Source organism: Centrocercus urophasianus, unplaced genomic scaffold, assembly GCF_019232065.1.
Source record: "Centrocercus urophasianus isolate 14NV4802_14NV808 unplaced genomic scaffold, USGS_Curo_1.0 seq_21, whole genome shotgun sequence".
In the NCBI taxonomy this organism is placed as follows: domain Eukaryota; kingdom Metazoa; phylum Chordata; class Aves; order Galliformes; family Phasianidae; genus Centrocercus; species Centrocercus urophasianus.
In genome coordinates this window covers 18048900-18067558 of record NW_024884767.1, presented here as the reverse complement: position 1 = coordinate 18067558, position 18659 = coordinate 18048900, and the positions used below count along the sequence as shown (strand labels likewise).

At 35.8% G+C, this 18659-nt stretch overlaps 1 protein-coding gene across 4 annotated transcripts; it reads right to left on the bottom strand.

The window, feature by feature from the left end:
* Positions 1–6584: 6584 nt before the first annotated feature.
* On the bottom strand, positions 6585–18446 carry NUDT12 (nudix hydrolase 12). 4 transcript variants are annotated; one of them, XM_042823000.1, is made up of 7 exons: positions 18255–18446; positions 17482–17717; positions 14037–14635; positions 12955–13122; positions 11359–11472; positions 9210–9409; positions 6585–7882 (listed from the first exon to the last, which is right to left on the bottom strand). In XM_042823000.1, the coding sequence occupies exons 2-7, from the start codon at positions 17685–17687 to the stop codon at positions 7772–7774; spliced, it is 1398 nt and encodes a 465-aa protein (XP_042678934.1). In that variant the 5' UTR covers positions 17688–17717; positions 18255–18446; the 3' UTR covers positions 6585–7771. The 4 variants fall into 4 exon arrangements, with proteins under 4 accessions (XP_042678934.1, XP_042678935.1, XP_042678937.1 ...); XM_042823001.1 differs by having other exon boundaries at positions 18341–18443; XM_042823003.1 differs by lacking the exon at positions 18255–18446 and adding an exon at positions 18085–18162.
* Between the last annotated feature and the right edge of the window lie 213 nt (positions 18447–18659).

Here is an 18659-nt window from a genome sequence, read left to right as displayed (position 1 = left end):
TTGTAGTTCTTTTCAGGATAATGAAAGTGATTACGTGTTCTGTGGTAATAAAAGCAACCAAATATTTTTAACATGTCCCTGTGAGATCACGCGACGTAGGAAAATCTATCTTTAGAATGTTGCTTCAAATTGGAAAATATAAGGATTATTTTCTTTTTATATTTTTATTATGGTGATTTTATGTGAAAACATCTGTTTTCTTAAGTTTTCTAAAGAATCACATTCAGTGAACCTCTATGATAAAGGTGATGCACTTGCAGACAAGACAAACCGAAAAAGGAAAAAAAAAGAAGGAAATAATTATGTTGAATAAGAGTGGTGTGGTGACACAATTCATTGCAAAATGTTTTGTGTACTTCCAGGACAGTATTCATTGCCCTTTTGGGGTGATAAATATTTGTCCTGTAATTTCAGTGTCTCTTGTTGTAGGTGATGTGATTATAAATGTATTTAGCAGCAGCTCACTGAATTATCTCTGGAATAAACCCTATACCTCAAATATTTCACCTTTTGCAGACTGTACAAGAATGATGCCACAAAATACTCAAACAAGCACTTCTGAAACAAGAACTTCCACTGCCTTTTCATTCTGTATTTCAAACACATTAAAACTCTGACTACTCTCTTCCCTTTGGATACAGAATTCCATTTTTTCATTTTCATTATCCTTGATATCCTTACCTAATACAGAATCTTGTACTTACTTCCATTTGTCTCTCACTTCTTGTATTTCTCAATATTCTTTTACTCCATACTAATCTTTGTTTTCATTCTGCTTTTTCTTGTCTGTCGTGTTAGCAGCTATATTTGTCCTAGACTTTCAGTGCTCTGAAATTGTTCTCAAAGCTTTTTTTTTTTTTTTGTGTGTGCATGTGTCTGTGTGTAAATTCTTCCTTTTACTCTCCCAGCTGCCTGTGGTTTGTATGGCATATTATCATGATATTTTTTGAACAGATGCCTCACAACGATGCTATTATGAATTCTGTGTGATACCTAATAGTTCCATAGGCATAGAGAAGGCATAAAAGTGCTCATCTATTTACCACTTATTTACGTAATTCAAGTACCTTTTATTCAAGTACTTTCAATCTTCACCTGGTCTTTACCTCTATAAAGATGTTCTGAATCCCTTTATCAAGTTACCATTACTACATTATTTCAATGATTTCTCAACACCCATTTCTGGAGTACTTTTGCCAAACAATGTATTTTATGCCAGACATATGCATAAGAAACATTACAGGAAATACCTTGGTGTTGCTTCTTTTTCAGCTGCTATGAATCTTAGTTTCATTTCTTAATCATTTGCTGTATTTACTTTCCAAAAACAGATTGGTCTTTAACAGTCTCTTTGCAAAATGTTTAGAGCAAAGGAAATGTTTGTATATATGGCGCTGTAATAGGACCCTAAAGCATTTCAGAAAATTAATTTTTTAACAAATGAATTCCATAGCTGCAAAGAATTAGTTTCCATTCAAATAAAACCCAGTGGTTATCTGACAGTATCCAATTAGCTATGAGACTAGTACGTTCAAATGAAATGCTTAGAAAAGCCTGAGTAATCAGAATTATTCTGAAACTATTATGGGACAAGGACCTACCGATAAAACATTTTCTTCATGAAATGTGCTGTGAGACTTTTAACAAGCACAACTAATCAAAACCTTGCATTTTCAGACAATCAAAAAATAGCAAACATCAGTCAATAATGATTGTAGTTCTGATTCTCAAGAAAATTTACTACCAAAACGTATACTTGTAAGAACATCCCTGATGCACTCACATCATATAATTGTATAATGCTAAATTGAAGATTTAGCATTATTTTGGACTCACATAAGCAATAAATGACGTCACAAGAGTGTTTCTTTTTTTTTTTTTTAAACAAAATATTTTTAAAAGCATAGTGAGTATACTATTCTGGCTTTTATGTTGGAAGTGATGTCCCAGCAGGCAGGGAACTCTTTACCTTAGTTTTCAGGAAGACTGGTAAAGTAGCAGTCAGTCTTTTTAAGATTATTTTAACATACAACTGAGAACACAATTCAACATGGATTCATGAAAGCCAGTGAATCCATATTCAGAACTTATAACTTAGCGTTCATGAGCTTATATGCACACAGATGTTTCTGCCTCCATAGGTCCAGTTTTCCACTCCCAAATTCAGCAAAACCATGTGTAAAATTCATTTTCTTATAAAGCTAAATAAAATCTTCTATTTAATTGACTAATCTTGCTTCCTGCCTGATTTGCCATTACAAGAATAATGTATTCATAAGGATAGGCATTTATTTAATGTTTTTGAAGGCGTTCCTTTTCTCAATTAACATTGCTTGCATCCATTCTTAGTTTTCCACTGCAATAAAATAGAAGATCAGTAGGTGTCCTCTATACTGTAAATGGTCCATGCAGAATTCACCTGAGACTTTAAGTATGCTACCTTGAACACTTCAGCTTACTATTCAAGTTTTCTAGCAGTAACTGTCGGTTTAGTACAATGGATGCTCACATATTTGTTATGCATTGAGTGCATAATATTCTTTTTTCTCTATTATAATGGGTGAAGTTATTTAGTCTTCAGCAAAATTTCTGAAAATATATTAAAATGCCAAAATTTTCCATTTCTGTTCTCCTTGCTATTCCTGTCCTGTGTCCAAAGGAAAATCTGCCAGTTTGAACACCAACTGGATCAGCCCTTTTCCTGTCAGCGCCTCTCTTACACCCTTGTTTGATATGCTGCCTTGCATGTGGCAACTTTGGATTTTTTCTTGCTCTGGCACCAAATTCATGCTTTCTCAGAGAGGTAAGTGAAATACCTTTTAGATGTGATGTGGCAAATGGTCATGAAATTCATAGAAATCTCACTATGACACTGCCATTTCTACTACAAGGAAATATAATTTCTATAGTAAAAGACAATATTATAAACAAAGTACTAGAATCCTTTGCCAAATTATCATATTTTTCAAAATTGAGAATTGCTCATCCATCACAATACAGAAATTCAAAATCTTCAATTCCACTTGAAACTCAGCTCACCAGATGAAGACATGTTATATGTTATACATTATCACAACTACCTTGTTGTTTTTACATAGACTGCAATTAGAAAAATTCAGCTCATCATTATATGAGAAAAATAATTAATTGTAAAATCCATTCAGGGGAAAAATATATATATATCCTGGCTTCTAGGATTCAAACTCCATTGTCTACAACAGAAAAAATGTAGATACTCTATTTTCTGACTATGCTGTTTGCAAGGTCACCTTGTCCAGGTGAATTTAAATTGCATAATTAGGAGTAATTTAGCTGCAGAATGCAACAAACAAACAAAACAAAACCAAAAAACCCACCGAAAGTTTAATATTTCATAGGCTTTAATTTTTGTAGGTTTTTTGAGAAAATATTTACATATTTCATCAAACTGTGAGTCAGTACTCTATTGTTCCCTCCTATGGCTCCCGTAAACGAGGTAGAAGAAAGTACCAAAGGTAATTTAGTATGCAGGATGAGGAAATGGTAGAAAAAAACTGCTACCAAATCATACTTAAGTGCTGCAAACTGACTTTGTGTTTCTACTCAGTGGTATATAGCAATCCTTGATAAATATCCCCCTAGTATTACTGTAGCATTCATCACCCTCCACAACTGAAATACTACTTGCTCAAAACGAGACACACACACACACACACACACACACAGAACAAAAAGTGAAGGTAGGCTTTCAGTTTTTGAAATTATATTTCACTGAACTTTAAGCTACTGTATGTTAAAATGACCCTTTTATTAGTTACCATTCTTATTTATTCACAAAACTAAACTATCTGCTCAAGTATAATACAAATTCTTTAAGCTGCATCCACTGTGTAAAAACAATTTCAGAAATCTCACATTTTATAATGAGTTTCAGCAAATAACAATCTACAGAACACTATCTGAGAGGGGTGTTATTTAAAATAAAAAAGGTATTTATACTTACTGTCACTATGAGCCAGGATTCATTTTCCTCAGATGTTTGCTTGCTAATATGGACTCTCTGTGAACAGTTTGCTTTTCTAAGCTCATGAAGGATGTGCGGGTTGTCTTACTAAGGCTTAATAGGATAACAAGTTCAATGCTTTTTTTCTTTGGACTTATCTACTTCTGTACTGTCAACCTTAGTTGGCAATGATATGCTATATATACCTACTTTTCCAATCACGGAGGCAAAAAAAAGGACTGCTAGTTATTTAACATTTAACAACTAAAGCAAATAAAAACAAATAGTAACTGAGCTCATTGGGGCTTTACATTTCTCAGCTTTGTCTGATAAGTTTTAGTCAATAAAATTACCTATACTAAAATTAAAGATAAAGGAGGGAACAATGCTGTTCTTGCTCCACTTCTTTTTCTATTTCTGTCCCTTAAGCTCAGAATCTGATTAGTATATTTAATTCCGTGAAGCATCATGACCCGTCTACCTTTAATCAGCCTGCTGACATCCAGCCCTTGCCCTTCACATGTTGTAGAACTCAAGATATTATCATTTACCTGTTTGGTAACGTTATGATACAAAACACAACACACGCTGTTCATTCACAACACTGGAAAGATTTTTCATGTTTACATGTCCATTATTGAAAAAAAGAAAAAAAGATGAGCATGCTTAGGGGGACTAAAGCAGGTTTATTGAAACTCTCACATTGCAATTTGAGCTTACAGCATTGCTAGTAGCATAAATTTTCTGTTTAGACTTCTCTATTTTTAATTTGTTATTATTTATTATTATATTTATTATTTACGTTTATTATTTGTTACTTTGCTTATTTAAAAAGACAAATATTACAAACTATATATTGAATTAAGTTAATTCTCAGTAGTGCTCTAGTAAGTTGGAAGAGAGAACATTTTCAGATTTTCTTCCTAATGAAACTGCGTGTATTATAAGCACTCTTTTTGCTTTGGGATCACAGTAGAAGCAAGAGAGAAGAAACTGAGGGATCATTATCACACATCACAAACAAATAACATCTATTTTTAGTGGCTTAAGGGATTATATTTTCTTAATATACTGCTTTATCATAGTGACAAGCACAGCTACAGTCTGGATAAGGCAAACAGCTCAAATGTTATGAAGGTACTACCCTGATCCAGTGAGGAACACTACACTTCGGTCCTTCCCTAAATTGTTCCAGTTGCTAATAACTACAGCATTTGGTTCTTCAATTAGACACTTCATATGTACTCTGCAAATCACCACGCCTTCACAATATTTCTATGCATAGGTGTTTCCAAAATAAACCTCAAGCTTATTATTTACAAACATGTCAAATCATGCTCATGAACAGCTAGGAAAGCTTTCACTTAAAATTAAGACATTGAAATGATCAAATTAGTTTCCTCAAATAAATGATTTTTATCAACTTTTCTGTGAATGGTTCTTACCTAATGATGAAGATAGAAAAGAAAAAAAAAGACCTCTGGTTTAGGAGGAAGTTTTTCACTCAGAAGGTGGTGACACACTGGAACAGGTTGCCCAAGGAGGCTGTGGATGCCCCATCCCTGCAGGCATTCAAGGCCAGGCTGGATGTGGCTCTGGGCAGCCTGGTCTGCTGGTTGGCGACCCTGCACATAGCAGGGGGGGTTGAAACTCAATGATCATTGTGGTCCTTTTCAACCCAGGCCATTCTACGATTCTATGATTTAGCTTTCAAGCGTGTTAAATACGTTAAAATTATAATTTCCAGCCATTACAAGTAAGAGATTAAAATCTTATTCACGATCTCAGATAAAAACATTTTCTTTTTAAACCAATTTTTTTCTGCTCTTTTCATTCTGTAAAGTATTGTTTTTGAAATTATTTATGAGCATTTTTAATAACACACTATATTATAGATTCTTAATTACAAAAACTGAATCTCAACATTGATTATGGGCACCTTCTGAGTTTCACACTTACAAACTCATTGCTATAGCAACCCACCAATACATATAATTTCCTACATGAAAAGCTAATATTAGAATGGAACCTTTACATATATTTTTAGTTATCTTAGTGTGATAAATGGTTCATCTTTATATAATCTATATTTGCTCTTTGCATTATTCTGCTTCTTCTACCTGCTCCTCATTCCCTTCTTGTTCATCTTTCTTAACATTTTTCTCCATTATTGTCCCATGCTCTCCACTCTATCTGTACGAAGAAGCTGCAACCAGACTTCCTTGTGTTTGATACTGATTTTTCAAAAGATTAATTCTGCTGACCACTTGCAGTCCTGCTAGTATTGATAGTCCATGAAAAATTCTCATATTACCTCTCCTCTGTAAAAGAGATCTTAAAGCAAAGCAGTGCATTGTTTTCTTCTCAATTTCACATGGCTCAAGTGATAACCTTATTTGCTTAATTTGTAGGTATGGGTGAAACAAGGATGAGAATAAAGCAATGTATGATTCATCACCTGTTCTAACTGTCAGAAGAGTTTCTTCCTTAAAAGCTTGATGTGTACTGCCATTAAAAAAAAAATTGCTGCTATAATAGGAATGTTGAATAGAAAGAAGTATTAGGATCTGTAGAACATTTTTAATGATTCCAGACTTACAAAGAATTTTGAAACAAATTTTACATTGATTAAAAAAATATTCATATTATTCTGAACATACAAAGCACTATTTAATAGTAAGCTAATTCTTATGACCCCCACTGCCTCCTGGCCATTTGTATTTCTTTTTATATGCTGCACCATTACAGAGTACTGATTCATAAAATAATGACATTAATAACTGTATACTTTTATAACCTTCCATTTCCATTTCATACAAGCTTATATTCCTTCAATAACAATAAATTAAGGCACAAATCTGAACTACAGCATTTAAAACACTTAAGTAAGTAATTAGTATATTGCCTTCTCAATCATACAGCTGGGGTTGATTATAACTCTATCAACTGTAAATTCTTAATAGCAGTAACAACCTACCATCCCAATTTCTATAGAACAGCTTTGTATTTATTTTCACGTCTTTTAAATAATCTACTTTTCTCCTCCATTACTCCGCAATTCCATTTCTGTCAGTCACTAAGTACATTATCTTATATAAAGACACTTAGGATTTTTGGAAAGATTTTCCAGTGCACTTTTCATAAACAGAGTGCTGTGTTAGAAATTTAAATTCAAGTTCACACAACTGATTAAATGCTGGCAAAATCAGACTGGGGGATCTGCAGGAATAAATGTTCTGCTTAGAATGTTCTTCATGTAAGAGATAAAAGGTACACCACTCAATGGTGCTATTAGCTCAAAAATAACTGTTACTGACAGGAGTTTCAACACTGAACATTTGTGTTTTCTGTGCCATGTAGAAATTAAAAAGAGGAGATAGGAAAAAATGAGAATACTAGTATGAGAAAACTGGAGGATATAAATGCAGAGTTCAGACTAAAGTAAAGGTTAGGCCTTCCTGTAATGCAGTAACTCCTTCCAGGGAGGGATAGAATCAACATCAAGAGCATAACAATGACAGACACAGTAATTTGATAAAAAAATCACACATGCAAAAAAAGTAGCTGGGCACAATAAAATATTCATTCTGTCTATATGTTGTCTGCTTCCTTGGGATATTCACTGAGTTTCCCTCAGTTTTCACTCAGATCTGAAAAAAATATGTAAAGATTTGCGTAGTATATCTCAGAAACCTAAGGAAAGAATTCACGTGGTTGCAGAAACAACAGATAAGCAGTTCTTTTAAATTCACTCCTAATTTTAGAATTCATTAGAAGAAAGAATTTAATTCAAAGATTAGCATTCATCCCAATCCAATGTTTTATCAACTGGTGTGCAATAGCTTGACTCGGTGGTACAAAGAACAAACGCTGATTTCCTTTAATGAGAACATCCACAACCTGCAATAAGAATACATATTTTTTTCCTTAGAAAAATTATAAGCCATACAGAATCTAATGTTGAATTAACATATGGAAAATGATGCAACAATTGTCTATCAGTCTATTGTTACTGTAGCCATTAAAGGGTTACTACCAGAGTCTCCGAGAAAAACGCAAAAAAAAAAAAAAAAAAATGCAGAAAAAACGCAGAAAATGTTGGATTCTGACATTTTTGAGCACAAATGTCCCCCAAGGGATACTTTCTTATTCATGCAACTGTGGAGATAGACCGTTAATATAATATTTAAGGTTTTTGTGAAGTCTCTGCACGGTGAAACCACCAGATGGTGCTATATACTGTTCATGAAATATTTTCTTTTTCATTTTAACATATGGTATAAGAGAAAGTATGTTTTGTTCATTTTCTGAAGCCAGAGTGAACAGCATGGGTGTATGCTTTTAGATTAGCACATTTCTGACGTGCACTTATGCCCAATTCTCGACCAATCTGCATATGACTTGCTGCATTAGAACTGATAGTCATTTAAAATAATGTTTTTAGCATTGTTAGAAATACACTGAGATTGTAGGTGGCTAATTTTGCCTTCAACTTGATTTGCAGAGTCACAACACCTGCAACTGCTATGCAGTTGTATAACGTTATTAGAAATTTAGCTTATAAGTAGTTTGTGGCAAAATCCAGTAAGACTATGCTGTATAAGCAATCTTCACATTTTCTACTCATGAACTCTTTCTGCTAAAGATCTTCGTTTTTTTTTTTCTTTTTTCCTCTGTTTCACTTGATCATAGCTTAAATAATCAGGAAATCTACATATAGAATTTTACATTAATGCAAAATAAATTACACTCAGTACTAGATTATTAAAAAACTCCCTAATGAAAAAAAGATTTAAAACAATGACTTCACAGAATTTTTATCTAAATCTCATCTCCAGGCCCACCAAACTTGGTAGCATACTTGTTTGCAGTAATTCAGGTGAAAAATACTACTTCTGCCAAAACACAACACTTTTTCTTTATGAAGAAAACTAGGTTACAATAACTCTTAATTTGGATGTGTCCCAAAAGAAAAAGGTGAACAGTTAAGAGACAATAATGACATAAAACGGACTTGCCTGTGACCCAGTAATTACTGTGCTCCTTATGAGTACCTGCCTTTTACTGTTCATGTAATCTACAAATACAATGTAATGCAGCTACAGTATGATAAAATGGAGAGATTACTATCTCATTCAACTTGCTGAAAAAAGCAAGTATCTATTCTGCCAGAAGTGATACGACCACAGACTAATCAATACGAGAAGGAAATTAAATTGAACTTTACTTGTTCTCTAGTGAACCAGCGGGCATCCTCTATTTCATTCTTGTCAACTCTAATTTCTGTAGACACTGCAACAGCTAAGCAGCCAATCATTAGGGAGGAGGGCATTGGCCATGGCTGACAAGAGACATACTGAACATGGCCAACTTTGACTCCAGTTTCCTCTTCTACTTCTCTTCGAACAGCATCTTCTATTGTTTCTCCTGATCAAAAAGGGCAAAGAACAAAGAGCTGATGAAAATACTCCAAGCAAGGATTACATCCTGTGCTTTGAACTGACTCAAAGGATTTTAAACTGCAATAGACAATTACGCATAGACATCTAGTTCACGGATCAGGGTATAGATCTTCAGCTCAGGGCACAGAAGACTAATAAGGCTATCCACCACAGCAAAATGGAACTCTGAAAATGAAAAACTGTAATTTTTCCACTGCACCAACTATTTCCTGAATTGATAATTCATCATACATGCAACCTACCATTACCTGACACCTTAAAAATTCGGTAGGAAATACACTGTTCCTTAAATGAATTTTGAAATGCAGATCTGTTCATTTAAAAACAGCACTGTGTTAACTTTTAAGTTTTCAGCAAGAATGTAACAGCAGGTAGTCTAACTACTTAAAATGACAAAAATAGAGACTTAAGTAGACTTGTACAAAATTCTGTACAGTGTTACTCATTTTCTCTGACTCATTCTTCATTATCTTGATACATGTAGACAACTCTTCAAACTTAAACTGCAATGAAAAAATCTTTATGTCCACATTCATGGAAGATTTACAAGGCAAAGATTCTTTACCGAGACAATGGTTAGGCAATGCAACAGACTCCCAAGAAAAGAGTCACAGCACCAAGCCTGCCAGAGTTCAAGTGCCTGACAGCACCCCCAGAAACATGGCTTCATTTCTGATTGGTGCTGTGCAGGGGCAGCAGCTGAACTCAGTGATCCTTGCAGTTACTGATGTGAGATATTCTATGACTTCTGGATGTGTATGTGGAGTGGAAGTGGTATTAAGCTTACATACACGCATATATAAGCATATACATGCTTTGCAGTATATGTCCACTGAAGCGGACAATCCATGCATCAGTGTTTTATTTGAAGATAAGAAACTTTTTAGATAGTTCAAACTAGTTCTGCAAGAACCAAACTTTTTTACTACAGATCACAATATACACTGATCTTCCTACACGTTCTGCTTTGTCCCGTAAGATAACTAACCACTAATAATGCAATCTTTTCAGTCTTTTAAGTCTTCTCATCCAATTAAGAATTAATTTCTGAATAAATTTCAAGATCTGTGGTTATATTCTTCATTTTCTTTACTAAGCAACCAAGTATTATTTCAACTAGCAAGTGAATTCCTAAGAGATAAAAGTTCTAGAGGAATTAAGTCAAACTGATCAGAAACTGCTAGGATCAGTGATCTTAAATTTCAGTATATACATTTGAATCAGTATCAGAAAGTACCAAAACTGGGGGAATTAAGAAAGGAGTAAAGAAATAAACCACCTAGCTTTTTTTCAAATGACATCAGCTTATTCACACTCTTCCCTTATTTCATTTGCACGCAGCTACTGAATATAGTTCAGCATATAGTTATTTACTATAAATTACACTATAGCTAGTGATTAAGATGTATTCACAGTAGAAGAATGTTTTATAAATTATTCTTCAACTAGCAATAATTTTAACTAATTTTAAATATTACTGCTGAACACAGCTAGCAAAATCTCTTTGCTTTTCCTTGAATATTATGAGATCTCTGCTTATCTTCCATATGACCAATCACTTAAGCATAAAGCGGAACTCTTATTTCTCTTATATTAAAACCTTTGGTAAAGGTTTTGTAAAAATCACCAAAGAATCACTCTTACATGTATTTTAAAATGTTTTTTTTATCACTTAATACATGATTTAGAAGTGTATGATGAGAGAACGATTTGAAACCTTTATTTACTCAGTTGCTTTTTTTTTTTTTTTTAAAGCAGCTATTGCAGAACACACCATTGGTATGTTTATTATTACAACTTATCTAGCAGGAAACAAGAATATTTATTTGACATAACACAGAACAAATTTCTGAATTATTTACAATGTATAAAACTGGTATGTGGAAAACCATCTGATAAGGGAAAATTACTCACCAGGTTCTACAAATCCAGCAAGACAGCTAAACATTCCTGGGGGAAGCCTCTTCTGTCTACCTAAAAGGCAGTGATTCCCATCCGGGTGAATGACTTGCATTATCACAACAGGATCTGTAATGGACATTAAAGGAACATATTTCAACTTTTGGAGGACTTAAAAGCAGCAAGAAAATCCAGCCTGTATTGAAGTATATACACAAATGTGTATACAAATCAGAAAATTTTAAGTGCCTTAAATCAGAATGGTGTAAATGCTCAGAGCAAGCAGTTATTTTATTTTGCTTTGACTGGTTGTTTTTTGTTTGGCAACACAAATACTTTGTGTAAGCACTTTACTAGCCAAGGTTATGGCACAAATTACCTGCAACCCCAGCATACAATCTGTTAAGAGTCCAAAGGTACTAACTTAGCTATGCATCCAGCAGATAGAAACAATTTCAGTAACAAGTACAATTTACTATCACCTCCTCTAAAGGCCTGTAGGGTGTAGTTTCCACTTAAATACACAACACAGAGCCAGGTACTCTGAATGCAATACTGACTAACCTTTCCACTTTCACTTGTTTGCTGTCAATTCCTTATCTGAAGTTGCATCTTTTCAGTCCTGATAATCTTATGCACCTTTTTCTTTTTTGCTAAATATTTTCTATCGATATCATTATTTTTGTCATATGTTTCTGCATACTGTTAATCTACCTTCTTCCCTTTTTATTCTCAATTATTCCAATGTTTTGTTTTAAAATGTTTCTGCCTCAGGTTAACATTTTCCTCTTGCTATTGTTTTCCAGAACTTCTCTTTTTTATTGTCCAAACTGCTTGTATTTTCTCTGTATAAAAATGTTTACTTCAGTAATTATCATAGTCAGAGATCTCAAAATCTGTTGTCCTACTTGGAGGTACATGCCACTGGCACAAAGAAGAATATGCAGTACTGCTGTCTGCTTATTTGCTTTTTTCAGAGAAAGGCATAAGTACACTACACCGATTTGGCAGTCTTTTCTATATTCTCTCACTCCTTCTTTAAGTCTGTTGTACCAGAACTATACATGCAAAAGAGAAGCATAGGTAGTGGAAGGAAAGTTGATACCGTATCATGCAGGAAAAAAAGGGTTATTTTCATTCCTTATTATCTTTGCATCAATACCATAGCAAGTATAATAATCTCCTTTGCAACACGTAAACAAAACAAGCCGCAGAATAAGCTTATTTTCTGAATAAAAGTAAACCTGGCAGCTTGCAACTGAGAATGAAGAGTCGAACCAGAGCAGAAGGTTAATGGTGTCACCAACAGAAAAATATAAAATTAAATCCTCTGGATTGTTAATATAATTATATCATTTATATTGTTGGAATTTCTAACTACATTGCATTGCAATAAATGCTGTTATTGTCACTGTCATTTTTTGTCATGCAATAAAGTTAAAGAGAGAAATCTGAATTTTGTAATCCTAAATACAGCTGAAACATGCACCGTCTGGGAAGAGACAAATACATAAGAACTGAACAGCAATTGAAATAATTAAAAAAAAACACAACACCTGAGCAACATGCACTTCGTAACATTTGAACAAGCTTATCTTACAATATCCTCACCAACTCTTGGATATGACGTGTTATGAACACCTTGGAGGCTGGGACAATCTTCTTTTACACAAGTTTTCTTGTAGCCACCTTCTTCAATCCTGGTTGCGCTCCCACAAGTTGGGCAGAAACGGTAGCGGCTGTGCCATGCTAGAATAGATCTAGCCTGGGCTACTACTCCTTTCAAAAAATAGATTAAGAATGCATAAAAATCACTAATTCATTTAAGCTCTTCCAATTAGAGGGAAAAAAAAGAGAAGTATTAAAGCCTAACGTAAAAATTGAAGTAGGCTACGGCTTAAACTGTCATCAACTGCATCACAAGTTGCATAATGTAAGCTTTTTACATATTTTTATTTGCAGTATAGCATATGGAGTACAATGCAGTATGATATAGATACAGATCAATTTAGTTAAGATATTTGTCCAGATCAACATAACCTTTTCTTCACTGAAATTTCTTTGTCTGCATGAAGTGCCAGAACTGCATACCACACTTTATCTAAGGTGAAAAAGGCATTTACTACAGGTATCTTGGCATAACAAGGTATTGACTGTCTCATTTAAATTTGAGGTGCAAGTTGAGTTTGCCCTTTATCCTTCTCTAAAAGTGACCTTATTGCAACAGAGCTGTTGCAACATGTCTGTGGCATTCATTTGAACTTGGGATCCCAACCTTGCAACACTTGCTCTCAGTTTTCTCCTCTGGCAAATATTTAGCACACCATTACAAAGGACTTGTTACTCATCTTCATTACAAGAAACTTTACAACGGATTTTTTTTTTCTTCTTCTTTTTACAGCATTAATGCACATGCATTGATATTAAAACAGTGTTATCTGTAAAATCACGATAATTAATACACTTAACAGTTTACTACTCACAGTTGCAGATGTTAGCACTTTGCAACTGCAAATTTTTACACATAGAATTCTTCGTAAAACCACTAACAAGACTGTGAAAATTTTATTTTTTCTACTGTCATTGAAAATACCTGATTACTTTGCAGCAATTTGTCCTTGCAGCATACCTCAGTGAATAAAGCATATCTTTCTGCTACACATTTGATTACTGTTGCATTTTATGCATCTTACCAGCTTCGTTTTCAGGTAGCTGCAGTAGTGCTGGCATCAGTGGATGAAGAAAGTAACAGTCCTCATGCTTCTGTTTAAATCTCTCAGCAGAAGTAGGATTTACGCTAAGAGCAAACCAAGCAATGAGCCCATCATCATCATCACCTTCTTGTAGGACCTTCCCATTGTGAGCAGTCAAAAGACTTGTGTGCAACTGCAGATCAACTCCAAGAAAAATCAAGGTGACTTCATCAGTCTGGCTCATGCAGTGTTCCACATCCTTGTGGTGCAGTCTGCAAAGCCTGACTTCTGGCTGCTCCAACTTCTCTGCTCCCCCACTCAGAGTAACCAATGGACTTAGGTCTGAAAAAAGTATGTATACTGTAGCTGGATGGCTCTGCTTTTTGCTTAGCCACTTGGAATCTATTCTTTTATCACTTCTTCGGTCCAGAAGCGTTGTGCCAAAATAATTTGAATATCCTTTCATTTCAGCTGGCAGAAAATCAGGCTTCTGTCCTCCTTTTGCATTAGCCAACAAATTAGCAATGTGCTTGTACCCCCAAAATTTAGCAATGTCCAGAGCTGTCTGCCTTGATTTATTAACGATGGACTTATCACACCTACAGAAACAGAAAAGAACAACGATTAACGGAGTGAACTTTTTCAGGAAGAGCTCCAATGCTGTACCATTGTTACAGCACATAGATCTGATACCATTGAGCTGCACCAACTTTTCAAAACTCAGAATCAAGGGCATTCTTCAGGCTATATGTTGATGGTATTAAAAAATGATTGTAGTTTTTATTTTGCTATGGTCAAATCCCTCATTTATGGTGCATTTTTGACATCACTTAGCACGGTTCATGTAGTACTACAAGAGTAACCAATTAATTAAAATCCCAAACACTGCAACATGCTGTCCTGCCCTGCTAGAAGAAACAAAAAAAAAAAAACCAAAAAACCCATTGGCTCAAGACTCTTTACAGGGGAAGTTTTGAAAGGCAAGGAAAGAGCACTCTTCTGGCTTACCAGCAACACAAAATTTACTAGTTTAGCTAGCACAACTTTCCAGAAGCTACCAGAGTAACCAAAACACTTAAAAACCAAGTTTACCATTAAGAAAGAATGAAGAATATGGCCTGCTTTTAGCGAGTAAAGCAGCACTCTGTTAAGCCTGGGACATAAGCTGGCCTGTGCAGATCTCTTTGTTCCCAAAACAAAGCAGAATGAAACATTTGGTAAACCAGTGTCTCATTGTAAATATTTCAATAAATTAAAAAAACATATCTGAAATACATTGAGGCGAACTGGGGGGTCACTCAAACAAGAATAAACTACTGTTTTTATTTTTATTTTTTGTCAATTTTAAACTAAGTGGCTAAGTAAAACAAAACTGTAATCTTCAAATTATACAAAAGATGCTGTGTCAGACTTATCAGTTTTTAAAACCAGAATACACCAGTGCATTCATGCTGCTGATACACTGGTAACTTTATCACAGGCAGGAGTGCTTTTACTTGAGACTCCAATTAAACTAAATCCTGTCTGAGAGAGTTCAAACATGTTGTGGGAAAGTATTCAAAGACTAACATAAAGGCTCTTGGTGCTAAGTGAATTGATATTGCTCATTTATCTTCAATTTTTTTTTTCTTCTTACGTTAAAATCTTGCCGTGTTTTCTACTTATTTTCTTATCACTGAATTTCATTCCTATTTTATCTTCTGCTTTCTGCCTGCTCACGTCCATGCAGACTGTGATGAAACTGCTATCCAGTATCTTCTGCAGTGGCCCAAAATTTTCAGATCACCAAGATCTTTCTTCCAGTCTATAAACACCTCTTATAGCTTTCCTCAAGCACGGATGAATCAAAAGAAATAACTCAGGCTTAGTTTGTGGAATGTTATACTAACTGTACCTTGCTAGTTGTACTTGACATTCATGTTTACACATCCAGCAATTGCGTTTTTCCACGCCTGCTATGTCTAAACATTACTGGTATGAAACCATTGAGGCTGCAGTAACACATCAGTAAATATGGCCTAAGAGAATGGCCATGAAAGGGGCATTTACAAGCAGAAAATTCCTTCCTTTTTTTTTTTTTTTTTTTAATATTAAGTAGAACTTCTGTCAAGCTGACAACTTCTCCAAAATCTCAGAGGGCTCCTCAAAAACACAGAGGATTTCAATCTACAATATATGGCACAGCAACACTGCTCTACTTGCTAGAATACACTAATTATGGTACAAAAGAGCACTCCACAGTGAGCCCCAGCAGAAGAATGTACAGTACCTTAGTAGGTCTTAAAAATAAGGGTGAGAAGATCTGGGAGGATGTAGACAATCATTCATAACCACAGAATGAACTAGTCTAGTTTGGCAGTGTAATTAGGGGATACAGAAAGGAACTGACTGGTCTTCATAGAATCACTGAGACATCTGGATTGGAAAGGACCTTAAAGATCAAATAATTCCAAGCCTTTCTGCCTTGGGCAGAAATAACTCCCAGTAGATGTGGCTGCCCAGGGTCCCATACAGCTTGGTCTTAAATGCCTCCAAGCACTGTGCCACTCAGATTGCCATCACCCATGAACTTGCTGATGGTGCATTCAACCTACTGTATCTGTCATCGATAAAGACGTTAAAGAACACTGATACCAATACTAAAACTAGGACTAAAACTGAGGGACACCGCAGAGGTCAGCTGACCTCTTGCTCTCATTTTGGAATGTTACTCATTAGAAACATCCTAGCTTTATATGGGCTTCACAGGAACCCTGAGGCTTCAAGACTTCTGAAACGTTTTCTGCTTTACTCAGTGTCTTTCAACACCAGAACTATAGGATTTGACTTGAGGACAGATAACAAAAATTAAAGTAAATCCTTAACAAGCAAAAACATATCTCGTTTCACATTGATCAAAGGGGGTTAAAAAAAAAAAAAAAAAAAAACAAAAAAAAAACCAAGACATCTTAAAAATAAAGAAGTGTCTGAAAAACAATAAATAAATGAAATTTAGCAATCACTGACTTCGGTAAAGGCATGTCTATCATGTCCAAGATAGTGGTCAATATGCTTGCAGATATTCTGCAATATTACTGGTTCAAGTGTATTACAATTAAACCTGAGACAAAAAGTTTAAGTGGAACAATTAAACGTATCAAGTTTGTACTCAGAACAGTACTTGTAATGGGATTGTAACACCATAATTTATTGTACTGTATTGGTTTTTGGGAGGAGTGACCCTGCCTTTGAAGATCAAAGAAATCCTCACATAGTTGAAACTGCTGTTAGCAAGTATGGAAATCATGACGCAGTAGCACAATCCAGTTATAAACTGACAAAAATTTCTGAATTTTAAGCCTGAAAATTCTTCTGCTATCTACCAAGTAAATGTACTTATCTGATACTGCATTTAAATGAAAAGAAAGGGACTGAGCTCCTCAGTGGGACCTACTGAACAGCTTACCCTCCTTCCAGAAGAATCCGCACAACATCCAAGTGTCCATTTCTTGCAGCGTACATCAGGGCTGTCCAGCCGTTACCTGCAGTCGCATTGAGCAGTGATGGAGAACGGCTGAGCAATGCTTTCAGCCTGGCTGTGTCTCCAACCGCAGCAAAATTATGCAGCTGGGAAACCATTTCCTGATGGAAGTTCTTTTCAAAGTTGGTCATTGTCTCAACTGAGTTAGAAAGCAAGAACACCTAAAAATATGCTTACTGTTAGCAACATGTTTTAAATAAATGAAGCAAATTGTTAACATCACACAGATAACCCTAACTCCTGTCACTAAATTATGGTAATAGCCCAATTTGTGTAATTAGAACATACTTGTTGCCCTTGAGCAAATTTTTCACCTCTCCTATCTGCAAGCATGATAAAATTTTACCTAAACAAATCAAAGTTACTTTCAAGGAGGCTTAAGGAGAGAAGAACCTTGCTGCAAAAATGAAATTTCCTTGAATACAAATACTGCAGTTTCTGAGCAAACAAACTGCAAATCCAGACTTCTGAAAAGCACCAAACCCAAGAAACAAACCCCAGGTGCCTGGGGAACAACGGAAGACACACATAAGATGGGTCCCTTTCCAGAAGACCAGACCACCCTCCTCTGGAGCGATCTTTCCTAAGCTCTGCTGCGCAGCCTGGTCCATTTAACTGCACCTACGGCCCCACGGTCAGTCCGCCCGCTCCCTGCACGGCCCAGCTCCGCGCACGCGCAGCCCGCGCTGCGGACGCACCCGCCCCGCTTGCTGCAGCGTCACCAGGGCGCTTCGAGAGCCGGCAGGGTGGAGCAGTTGCGACCCCAAAAGTCGTGGCTACGGACCAGCCGCAGGCGGGGGAGAGTCGTGCCTGAGCCGCTGTTTATCTTCCGGTCCCGCACCCGCTGCAGGGCCGAGCCGCCGGGCGCCCCGTTACCGTCAGTCGGGCTGCGTACGCACTTCCGCTGCGGAAGGGGCGCGTCTCAGGCCGTCCCGCCCCGCCCCCGGGGTCGAAAGGGCGCGCAGGGGGAAGGTTGCTCAGTACCGAGTGCTGTAGGCGGCAGTTCCCGTGTTGTGTCTGGTTACTCTTTGCCAGATAAGTTATTTAGCTACAGAAAGCAGACTTTTTTTTTTTTTTTTTTTTTTTTTTAGGTTGTCTTTTGC